The sequence below is a fragment of the Diadema antillarum genome, unplaced genomic scaffold, assembly GCF_040938485.1.
Source record: "Diadema antillarum isolate AM-2024a unplaced genomic scaffold, OU_Dant_1.0 scf00000154, whole genome shotgun sequence".
NCBI lineage: Eukaryota > Metazoa > Echinodermata > Echinoidea > Diadematoida > Diadematidae > Diadema > Diadema antillarum.
The window spans coordinates 991,860-1,004,762 of NW_027271043.1; the positions used below are offsets into that span (position 1 = coordinate 991,860).

Sequence of the window (12,903 nt, forward strand, 5' to 3'; positions counted from 1 at the left end):
GTTTCTGTATCTCTGAGAGTGCAAAATGATCACATTTTGAAAATTGCAAGGGTTGACAAAAATGGGCCAGAAAGCGTAACGCAATAACTGAAATTAAAGAGCTTGGTGTCATTCTATTGGAAAAAGAATGGCCTTTCTAATAGTATGCAACATGATGACATATTTGCAACGATATTGCTGAAATTAAAGATCTTAGGCGTTCCGATCTTTTTGGGCCACCCTGTATATATATATATATATATATATATATATATATATATATAGGTAGTCCACGTGTTGGCAAGCTAAAAAAGATAAGTAACAAAACTGCAACAAAGTTCATGCTGTATTCACCAACGGTTTATTTCTTCACACAAATTTTCGAGCGTCTCGCCGCCCTTTTCTCAAGTGTTGATACTGAGAGAACATTTGTCCCATTTGAACCATATATATAATATATATATATATATATATATATATATAATATGTTGGTAAGGGGCAACAATGATATATTTGAAAGCATGAAGTGAGAAAGAAAGAGAAGAGCAAACTCTACAAAAAACATTTACCTCACACAAACAGAAATCAAGCTCATACTCTTGGCTCTCAATTCATTTTCAATCTTTTGAATGTATAGGAATGACACGCTGCAGAACATCATCATAATACCCAGTTCATATACTGTAAAACATGATATATTCGCGGCATGAAATTTTCGCGAATTGGAGCTGACAGCCTTTTTCGTGGCATGAAAATTTCTTGAAGTGCTAATGGCGTTCAATGCATATAGTGTAAATAAGAACTTTCGCGTGCAATTTAATTTCGCGAATCTTGGCGCTCACGAAATTCGCGAAATTAAAGTGCACGCAAAAATTCTTTGTTTTACAGTAGTTCTACCAACATTACACCAAGTGCAAAAATAATTAAAGCTCTGTACATGTCAAAGTCTATTCATAAATACTGACTTTACATCTACACACTCATCTCACCTTTTATTTTCATGAGGAATAATATAATAATTCCATCTTACATATGTACATCTTAAAAATGCCTTTAATATCAGCCAAAATAAGACCCAGGTGCAAATATATGACAATGTACAATATGTACAGAAGTTACAAATAACTCCATTAAATGCCACTGTAAAAGTGGAAATTTTCGTGGTGAGGAAATTTTTGCAAAAATATAAGTATGTGAATGTTTTGCACATCTATGTTCCATATTAATGAACGTGTTGATTCTCATTCATTAAAAACATGTGAAATTCATCTTACCCCAGCCGAGCACAAAAAAAAATTACTCACACGAAAATAACCACTTTTACAGTACTGCCCTGATCTGGTGAAGAAAAAAAAAGTAATTGCAGAGCAATGCAATCTATATTCCACATAGGATTCCAACCTACATTCCACTTAAAGCATACAACTTTCATTGAAATCAGTTATGGACTTTTTCACAGATCATGAAGCACTCATATTGGTAAAAACAAAACAGCAACACCGCATGTGCAACTGCAAAATCCCTGTATTAAACAAAATGTCAAAATCACTAATTTTCTTTTAGTGTATGCAACTTTACATTTGTAAAGTACCCATGTATCATGCTTTGTTGCAACATCTGCATCTCGAAGGCAGGTATAATCATTTGCGACTGCCGCTAAATCAAACTGAAAATGATTGTGATTTATGCAAGAGATTAACATGTGGGCATAACTGCAACTTTCCCTGAGGATATGATCCTCTGTGAAATACACAACACAACACAACACAACAAAACTTCAACCACATTTTCCCTTTTACCTTACATGTCACACATATTGTACCTCAAGTGTCTTGGCATTCTTCCAGCCTGACAATCAATATTAGTACCTCCACCTAGTGTAAGAATCAGCAGGCACAAGCCACGCATGAATCAGCACCCTGTTCACCATGTCTACTGTACCATGACAGCTGCAAAGTTTTCAGTTCATCTCTTTTCAAACATCTACATCATAGTCTACTTTGGGTTATACATGATTCCTTCCGCATGAAAGACAATGACAACAAAAAAGAGAACAACTGATGACCTGAAAATTAAATACAAAAAAAATGCCATAAAGCTGAGTGATCCTAAAATATTCCTTCTTTAACTCCCCACCCCATACACACACAATAACGAGAAACCATTACAATGGAAAGATATGCAAAGCTTTTCACCTAACAATATACAGACACTATAAGATTTTGTACATGCACATTGAAAAAAAAAAAGACTACCATGGTGATGCACTTTGGGCTTTAAATTTGGACAGGATTATGAGAGGGTATTTTGAGAATACCACGGGTAGTGAATTGAACCGAATTAAATAGAATGATGATTTGTTTTACATAGCCACCTAAAGAGCTACATAGGAGCCTATAGAAATTGCACGAAATCCTGATTTCAGTAGAAATCATTGGAAATATCTTTAGACATAGAGCTTGCTGAACTTTGGACTAACTCTGGAGACATTTTGGGGTCAACAGGTGCAGCCAGCTAACTGATTCAGTTTTAATTAGATAAGATAGAGATAGCTGCAAGGGGTGGTCAGATCTCCGAATAATAAGTGGCTATATATATGCCTTCAAGATGATGCATCTGCCACAAATACACACACTGTCAAAGTGGAAACTCTTGCCCCCATTTTTCCCCCATTGTACAGGGCTTGTTTCAATGCTTTGACTTGATCTCTGATTTCAAGGATGAGAGTATTTTTATACTCGTTTTAATACCTCCCAAAAGTATTTCCCTTCCATCATTTTTGCACTAGTTTGGTCAAGTGCAAATTCAGCTCAAGTTAAAAAAAAAACAAACAACAAAGTTCTGTACAATTGGAAATTTTCGCGCATTTCATGCAACCAGAAACTAGCGCGAAAATGAAAGCAAGCGAATATTTTTGCTTGCCATATGTTCCAGTAGTTGATGTCTTGATTCCGCAGAATTAAAAACATGCGAAACTCTTCTTACCCAGCTGAATGTGAAAAATTAGTCGAACAAAAATATCCCCTTTTAAAGTAATCCAGGTTTACTGTGTACAGCTAAACAGACATACTGTATGTACTGCTCACACATCTCTTTAAAGTTCTCACATTTGCATGTACTCTACCTTTTTTATTTAAGTTTCTGTTAAATTTTTTACACATAAAAATTCTACACAGTAGAAGTAAATGTGTCAAAATAATGCATGTGCATATATCATAGTATAGTACACGATGCACACTCATATATACGCTATGTACACAAGAACTAATAGTGACTCTTTTTTACACCAACAATTGTACTCTACCTTTATTGGTTCAAATTTCTGTTGAATTTTTTACACATAAAAATTCTACACCGTAGAATTACAATGCACAAAATTAAGACACATTAAATATATATTTATATCTTATATATATATATTTTTTTAAAATAATGCATGTGTGTAGCACATATACATGTATCACATGATGCACACTCGCTGATTGAGTAAGCTGATGTACATGTTGCATTTGAAGGCAAAGCAGACTGCCATTTCATTTCATGCAACAGTAACTTCACAAACAATGGCCTATAGATGCCATGTCGGTTGTTAGATGAACGTCATTGAAGCCTAGCAGGACACATGTAAACAATGTACTTTTCAAGACAGACAAAATGCATTGTTTTTTAGAGTTTCTCACTGACAATGGATACATGTATGTACATGTTCCATGTAGGTATCAAGGAAGGCAATTTTGCAGGGGATCAAGAGCAGAGATTGAAAAACAAGTTTTCAGACACAAAAACTGGAGCCCTTCAATATCCATGTTTTAAAGCATATTGTATATAGTTGCTACCAATCTTTCCACTTCAAAATACATAAAAATTGTACCTAGCGAATATACATGTACTAACTTCGAGGTAAAATAATGAGCGCCAAGAGCAGGCTACATATTAACCCGCAAAGTTGATTTTGCTACAATGTATAACACGCATTTCCAGTGGACACCTGCCAAAGTCTACTCTAGTCTAGCCTTCAACGGGTGAAGACACATATATTTTCACTACATGGAACTTGTTATCCTGGTTAACAATTGACTGTATAAAAGATAAGCCTTCCATACTGTACTTGCTAGATGTATTGTACATGCAAGCAGGGCCCGACATTAGCAGTGGCCCGGGGCCACTAAAAATTGACGTCAGACCACCAATTTTAAAAAATGGCTATCTCTTGGTGGTCCCATCAGACAAATAAGATTTAAAGTGGATTGTTATATTTCTTTTTATTGTGGGCTATTTCACTTCTTTGTTGGTCCACCAAAATGTCACATAATCAAGATTTTTAGTGGCCCAAACAGGCCACTGGAGAAAAGAGTTAGTGTTGAACCCTGATGTATGCGATTACAATTACATCATACACACATGTGTATGGTGTGTGTCTGTGTCTGTTCTTATATGTCTACATATCTGCCTGTCTGATAATCTCTAGATCTTTCTATCTGTGTTTTACGATGTGACAGTTTCCTGCATCATTTCCTTGTATCATGGCCCTTGGATTCTAAACAGATAACCAAACACATACACAGACTTCCTGTCTACTCCAGCTCTTGTCCTTTCAGCTACTAATAATTCCTTTAGTGACTAGTACCAGAGTTGCATATCCTGGGATGAGCCCAAGTTTTCTCAGACAATTCATTGCTGTATGAAGACACACACCATTTCATACACGATATGCCGTTAATTGTCCCTTGTTTATAAATGCCCCCAAAACAGATTATTTTAAGAACTCTTTTCATTATCAAGCTTCAAATATGTGGAATAATTTGCCAAATTTTATTCGAAATGCGCAGTCATTGTTTGTTTTCAAAAAATTATGCAGGGTACTCAGCATGATTGATAGGTTATGAAAGCATGCATAGAGATATATATAATGGAAAATGTATCAAAATCAGCTGAGATCTGTGTGTTTATGCTATATATCATTAAGTTCATTAAGGTTGTTTTTTTGTGTTTTTTTTTTGTTGTTGTTGCTATATGAAGAAATGATTGAAGTCCGAAATTTGAAGATATTGTATAATAATTGTAAGGAGGGGGGGGGGGGTAGGTGAAGTGCCAATACTTTTCTGATTGCCCTATCAAGCTGCTTTTAAGCTGTAATCGTATTAATGTTTGAGTTTGTTTGTATTTTGTTTTGGAGTAGTGGTCGATTTGTAGTATAAGATATCTCATTGTTTGTACTTTGTTTTGATGTTCATGACATTTTTATCTGTACATAATGTGAGCAGGGCCCCTTGGTAGAACAGTTAACCAACTGAAAGGGCTACCCTGCTAAAAGAATATTGAAATAAATAAATAAATAAATGAATAACAAAAATGATAAAATCAACCTCCCCCTCAAAAAAAAAAAAAAATTTAAGACCTTACATTTATGATTTAACCCGTTGAGGATGATTTGATTTTCCTACAACATGCATTTCCCATAGACGCTTGCCCTAGTATACTCGGGACTCATCCTCAACGGGTTAAGGATACTTTTGAAAGGTTTGTCTTCAACATTTTGTGACACACTGACATGGCTTAAAAATCCCCTTGAGATTGAATGTAGTACCATAGAGCTAACACCCGTCAATGTTTCAACTGGTAACATGTTGGAGGCAAGAGTATGCAACCACCTACACTTTGTTACAACATCAAATGATCTCAATTACACTTGAGCAATAACTAACACATGGCTCAAAGACAAATGTTGAAATGCTTCAATACCTGAAGTTTAGACTACAAAGTCTCATGCAATGAGTACTGTGTACTCTTTTCTGCTGGGAAGGAATCTAGTCGGCCGAAGATGGCCTGAAGTTAAAATCCACCTTCCTTGGCATCTCTCCTTCCGTGTGCATGACCATTCCCCCGTCGCGCACGTCGAACGTCGCAAATGCATTGCTGCCCGGCCGGCACTCCACGATGGACGGGAGAACCAGGTGGTGGATGCCTACCTCGTCGCAGTGGTGGGCGTACTCGTGGGTGTGGCCAAAGAGAGTGGCCACCACACAGGGGCTGGCCCGGAGAATGTCCAGGACCTCCTGGTAGTTCCAGACCAGGCAATCCTCTAGGGTCACCTCTGGACAGATGGGTACATGACCTGCAAAGGGTGTGAAGTAGATGGAGATTGGGTGTGATGAGTACGTGAAGACTAGGGCAGTGTGATGAGATTCCAAGCAGCAAACATCATTCCTGCAAAGACAAAGTTTGCGATTCCTGGCAGAGAACTCCCCCCCCCCCCCCCCCCCTTAAAAAAGATAATAAATAAATCATCATCATCATCATCATAATTACAGGTAAGTAATGCCTTGAAACAACAAAGCAACCTGACAGGATATAATACATTGTATGCTCAGTTGCAAGAGTGAGATTGCAAATTGCATGATGAAACAATTTTTTTTTTATCAAACAAATCATAAAATCCCTAGTTTTGCTTTAAAAGAAACAGAAAAAACTACAGACATTCCAGTAATGGTAATGCCTAATGCCCCTTTCAGTATTTTTTTTTTTCACATTAAGACCAGTATCTATGTTCCCTTTTAATGCAAGATCAAGTTAAACCTATCAATATATTTCTGTTTTGAGTTATAATTTGTCATTGTTGTACCTTACTACATTTTTAATCTCCTTTAGCAGTTAATTAACTTTATGTTGCAAATGTTGTGAAATACAAATAACTGCACTTTTTTTTTCCCTGAAAGTGCAGAAATAGAGTCCTTCCAGAAATATGGAACAAACAAATCAATCAGTCAATCAATCATATATCAATAAATCAATCTATGTAAATGGATTGAACCAATCAAGAACATTCTCTCAAGTTGTAATTCTCATGGGGGTAGAGTAAGTGTATAAAAAAAATGGACATTGCAGCAAAACTCTTACCGAAGAGCATGACTTTCTCATTTTTTACTGATGCCTTGCTCAGCACGCCCTGCAGCCAGTCAAGCTGGGTGTTGCTGATGCCCCCGTTGTATTCAACGAAGCGCTTTTCAAGCCCTTCAAGGCCACTGTGGTCATAAAGGTCAGAGTTCTGGTTGTGTGCACAAAGAATGCTCAGGGCATCATCTTTGAGGGCACACTCACTGTCTCCGTAACCATGGATGGATATTTCAAACGTGTCCAGAATCACAAATCGGAAACCCTTGTGAGGACTGAAGTCGTAGTAGGCGGGCACTGTCTCTTCCAGGACCAGATCACAGTCTGCATTGGACTTGATACTCTGACTGTAATTTGTTTGCAGATCCACCCTGTGCAAATGCTGGTTGTGCGACACACTAGAGGAAGACAGCGACTTCTTGTAAGCTTGAGGGTGACACCGCTCAAGGTGCTTTTTTCCTGAGAAGAGGGGTCCGTTCAGCAGTTCATGCCGGCTGAAGTTGTACAGTTCGTGGTTACCCCAAGCATGGTGGAAATCCCCTTCAAAAGAGGCACACACGTTAAGGATGCTGTTCAGGACTTGACACGACTGCTCCTTTCCACCTTTCATGGCATTGAAGCCATCGAGGACATCGCCAAGTTGGACGACGACGGATGGCTTCTTGCTCCGGCTGTTCCAGAAGGCTACAGTGTCCTCCAGGCATTCAATGGCCTTGCGGTAGTAGCGGTTGGCCAGTGGCGGGCATATCCGGTCATCCAGATCTCCACACTGGACATCAGCAACAGCACCAAAACTGAAAGCAACATCTGAACCCATCTTGATGACTCTGGTACACTCACAACTCAGTCTGCTGTCTTGGAATCCTATGTCCTGCAGAAGAGCAGAAAAAGAAATGATTTTGTGTAAACTTGATCAAATGTAGAAGTACTGGAAGTTCTCTACAGGGCTAGACAAAATTTATACAGCATAAGCAGGGGCTACTTGAAAAAAAAAAGGGGGGCAGGGGCGCAAAACCCCAAGAAAGTCTAGTACTTTAAGGACAAGTCAACCTTCATATACATGTGGATTGAGTGAATGCAACAATATTTGTGGAACACATGAGTGAAAGTTTGGGGAAAATCCGACAATCCCTTTAAAAGTTATGATTTTTTTAAGTATCTGCGTAATCACTGCTGGATGAGAAGACTACTACAGTGTATGATGTCACACGTGTACCACGACATAAGGAAAATAAAAAGAGAATTTCACATTTCTTCAACTTGTTACTGACGTATGTTAAGGGTAATATTATTCCCCCTGCCTTCTGAAAGAGGGAAGTTGAGTGTTCTTTTGTTATGCGAGAAAAGTGAAAATATGTTGAATTTTCTTTATACTCTCTTTATATTGTTGTACACATGTGACATCACAAGCTATAGTAGTCTTCTCATCCAGCCGTGACTAAGTAGAAACTTCAAAAATTCATAACTTTTGAACGGATGGACCGATTTTCCTGAAACTCTCATTGATGTATTCTACTAATATTGCTGCATTCACACAACCTACATGTCTTTGAAGGTGAACTTGTCCCTTAATGTACATGCAAGTATGTGTCTTCACCTTTCCAGACAGGTATATCTTAAAGGTCTCAAAAAGAAAGCACTGGATTGGCAATGGTCCACATTTCACCATATCCAAGGGGTGCTAGTAGAGATCCAGTCACCATCAACAATGACAACTGCGTACCCCCCCCCCCCCCCCCCCCCCGACACACAAGCCAGGAAACATTTAGCACTTTCCTTTTAAAAGAACAAAACAAACACAGCAGCGATGTCAAGCACAACATGATCACATGAACGTCGCGTGGCCATGTCAACAGCTTCATATGAACTTTAGGTCTACTTTTACACTGTACATCACATCATAAACTGTAAATTGTTTGTTTGTTTTTATTGTTCCATATTCCATGTTTCAACATATAAACCATAAACATTATAAAAGTTAAATACATTGTAGGTGAATTGTCAAGTATTGTGTATAGCAATTAAGACAACTCATGTCAAATATGAGGAATCTACATAGAAGCATTGTAGCTTGGAGGGTGTCGATTCCCAGATGCTGATATGACTTTATGAGATGAATTCTTACATTTAAGTTACAATTGAAAGGAATGACAATTTATGAAGTACAGAAATATAGATATCGAAGAATATAAAACAGAAAACAATGTTTGCAACACAAAACTTCTAGAGAGTGGCGTGATCATCCGAGCAAGGCACACGTCAGATACAATGACCGAAATACAAAGTATGCACATAGAAAGCTAAGAAGGATAGAAGAAATCGCTGTAGGTATGAATTCAGAAAAACTAATTTAAGTTAATGATTAAATGAATTCAGAGATTGAGATTGGATTATTTCTCCATCCAGGTCATTCCAGAATTTAGGTCCTGTGGAAGTTATCGTTTTGCACTTAAGCAGAAGACTGTACCGGTACCTACTGTACAAAGAATGTTTGTTTTATAGCAACAAGTGTAGTTCCACATCATATTCAACTATGTTCTCTAGAACTTCCATTTAATAAACCTTTCTAAATTATTTTCTAGGGGTGAATTCAGTCCAAGTTTTTAAAATAAAAAAAAAGCATGCTAGGGCGATCCAGAGCAGTCTGGAGGCTGAGCATACAGGCTACATCCACAGTTCAGACTGACCACTTCAAAAGCAAACTGTGCCATGAAGCATGTCATGATGTACACAGAAAAATCTGTCTGTCCCGAGGAGTTTTGTAACATTTTCTTTTTTGACATTTAAGGCTCTCCTCTGTATAGTGGGATTCTGTGAAGCCAGACGCAGTCTCCACGGAACATATCCCCAAACAAGATACAGACCGATTTTTCAGTCACGCCATGGCGGATCACCTAAATTGTGTGTTAGATGCAGAGCATGGCTGAGTGAACCATGTTGCTTTGAGTTTGAGTCTTTACTCTAGACCTACAGTGTAGTTTTAATAAATCATGTTGATATAGAATTTCTGGATCTCCATAAAAGTTAAGTGTAAGTTTGAAGTCTCAAACACTCACACACCATCTACACACAACTACCCCCTTAAGGGGTGTGTACAGTTCTGGTCGAGGTGAAGATTTAGCTTTGAACATTTTGTGAGATATTCAGAAATCACTCTATGAGATGTCAAGGAGCACGCATTTCTAAAGGGTATCAAAAGTTTATTCGATGAAAATCGGTTTTGAAATGCCTGAGATATCCAAAAACAAAGTGAAACAAAGAGATACTAATAAAGTTGGGGCATGTCGCCTTTTATTATTAGCACTTTTTTGGATATCTCAGCCATTTGAAAACCAATTTTCATCAAATAAACGTTGAATCCTTCTTAAAATTACATGCTCTTTCATATTTCATAACAGGCTTTTCATTATCTCACTTAGGAATGTTCAAAACATGAAACCCTACCTCAACCAGTACTGCACAGTCCCTTTAATGAAAACAGCAACAATTTAGCAATAGAGTTTTGAAAAAGGTATTTCTTAACCTTCATTAAACCATTGAGGACTGGCTGATTTTGCTACAACATGCAGTTCCCATAGACGCCTACCCGAGTATACTCGGGATCGTCCTTGCGCAACAGATTAACACATTTTTGGCTAACTTCTGTGTAAAAAATGAAAATGATCTGTTAAGTCCTGCATGAATAAGTATATTAGACAAATAAAATGGTATTACCGGACAGCATGGTTACTCCGGACATGCACATTTTTGCGTACTACTGACATTCAATATGCTCAAGACTTTGTAGATAAGCCTCACAGAAAGTTGTATGGACCAAAATCATACCAAAAAAATGACATAAAAATTTAAAAACGTGAAGACATTCACATTTTACATTCAGATTTCGAAGAAGTTGTCGATTTTCACAAGGTTTTATCACGTGAACTGTTCGAAAAGTTCAAGTTAAACATTTTACCGTAAAATACGAAATTCAAGCCTCATTTGCAAATTTTTAATCTTTTTTTTTTTTTTGTCGTCCTCTCGGTAAGAATGTGTACGGTGATTTGCGGGTATAAATTGTGATTCTGGCGCAAGGGTAAGGTGCAAAAGACGTTGATTATTCCGTTACGAAAATCGTGTCCAGAATATCAGAGTATACATTACGATTATACACTGTGCAAAATGAAAACTTTTTGGAGAGGGGTATATTTGAAGTCTATTTTCCAAAAATGGGGTGATCAAATAATTTTCATAATTTTGCCAAATTCGTAATTTTCAGGATTCTGTGATTAATTGGAGCTATTCTTGACCGAAATTTAATCCTCGGAGTACGGAATTCAGAGCCACGAAAAAAAAAAAAGCGTCCAGTGATACGATCAACTACCTCTCCTACTACTAGCCCGACCAGACGCCGTGCGCTAGTCGCGACTACACTTGTGTACAGCGACAGGGCTGTGTATAGTTACTCTCCTACATAAAAGACAAAATGGTCACTTTGCATGAGTCACAAGAGTCACTTTCGGCGGTCTGTTAGTGTTAGTGCAGGGAGGTGGGAAGAGAACATTCTGTTCTGTCGTTTCATCATCCAGCATTTGAACCCACCCACACTTGTCCTCACAATTTTTAATTGATGTTAGATAGGTCTATGCTATGTTAGACAAAATGTTATGGTGATTACAATTGGGGGAAACAGCTATCTATTTAACACGAGCCTTCATTCAGTTTATTGAAATAATTGACATTACTTTTAGGCATGCCTTACTTTTAATACTTGACTGTTCTTACTGAGCATGGCATAACAACAGAAACTCTACAGCTGGACAAAATATTTCAAAGCTTTTTTTAATCATTATCTACATGGGAGGTGTAACTGGTGACAAAGACCTCATTCCGATCCAAGATTCCCAATCAAAATACATGTACCGGTAAAATTTAGATGTAGTAGGTTCTACATTACACATCTAAGAGATCATTAGAGATCTATTGTCTATCTAGGCCTACTCACCTTCTTTTTAAATAGGTAGACAACCGGTTGACACAGTCAGCTCTCAGTTCTCAAGCCTTTTTGTTTGTTGGTAGTGAAAGTGGAGCAATCATCTTGCCTTGGTCATAGAGTCACAGCAATTGATGATCAGCCGATGCCAGTGATGGTAAACTACTTGGACAGCAGCAGCCCCCTAGCCCTAGCCTGCTGGCCCTATATTTTAGATCTGCTTGGAATCTAGTGGGGTTTTCTAAGTATTACGTTGCGTGATGGATGACGTGGGCTGATAGAAAAAGATTAAGGTAGACAAAGATAATGATAATGAAGTATGAAGCATGTAAGCACTAGAAGAGTAGAGTTCTAGTCTACAACGCGACGGCACTCGATCTCCCCAGCGCAGTCGGGTGAAACAGGGAGTAAGACCGAAGATTCACTGCGCGATGCTGAGTGTAATGTCTGATGACGAATGAAGGCTGTATCACTTGCCAGAGCAATCCACTTTCAATAAACTTGCAAATGTCGTGAATTTCAGCAGGCCTGGGCTTTAAGTCGATCTTGTTCTTGAGTACAAGCAGGAAGAAACACAGTCCGACGACAGATAAGGTTTTACAACTACAGTGTACATACGGTACAGTACAGTTGGGCCAGCGCCAACATCAACTTGATCGCACGACAGATCGGCGAGATAGGGGAATGCCGAACATCAGCTGTCCACGTGAATATCAGATGCGCAAACTGAGCTAGCTTATTTGAAGGTACGGGGCCCATTATTGTACAACGCTATCATTACCGACCGCGAATTTAAACACACGCGAAAAAGTCCGCACCGATGGAAACCGCGAAAGTTTCTGTACGCGAAAGAAACCACTTTTACAGTACTAGAGTACAATGCATTAGGTAAACAAAATAAAAGACAAGAAACGCACTGCTGTAGATTAGTCTATTTTTACAGACACAAACACACAGTTATGCTGCTAATAGTTCACTGCACCATTTTGTCCTGTGCATAAGGATAAAAGTGTTATAGAACTACACTGTAAAAACATCGGTGTTAGATTTAACACCATGGG

The 12,903-nt window shown here is 38.1% G+C and overlaps 1 protein-coding gene across 1 annotated transcript; it reads right to left on the reverse strand.

Moving 5' to 3' along the window:
* Positions 1–5,361: 5,361 nt before the first annotated feature.
* On the reverse strand, positions 5,362–12,180 carry LOC139722001 (manganese-dependent ADP-ribose/CDP-alcohol diphosphatase-like). Its single transcript, XM_071633328.1, has 3 exons — positions 11,855–12,180; positions 6,877–7,741; positions 5,362–6,094 (listed from the first exon to the last, which is right to left on the reverse strand). Exons 2-3 carry the CDS (start codon positions 7,685–7,687, stop codon positions 5,787–5,789), a joined length of 1,119 nt encoding a protein of 372 aa, XP_071489429.1. The 5' UTR covers positions 7,688–7,741; positions 11,855–12,180; the 3' UTR covers positions 5,362–5,786.
* Between the last annotated feature and the right edge of the window lie 723 nt (positions 12,181–12,903).

Excerpts from the sequence above, each read along its gene's own strand:
- LOC139722001 (XM_071633328.1), bottom strand. The coding sequence starts at position 7,687 with ATGGGTTCAGATGTTGCTTTCAGTTTTGGTGCTGTTGCTGATGTCCAG. Across the intron at positions 6,095-6,876 it reads TGAGAAAGTCATGCTCTTCG|GTCATGTACCCATCTGTCCA; the intron begins GTAAGAGTTTTG and ends CACCCTTTGCAG.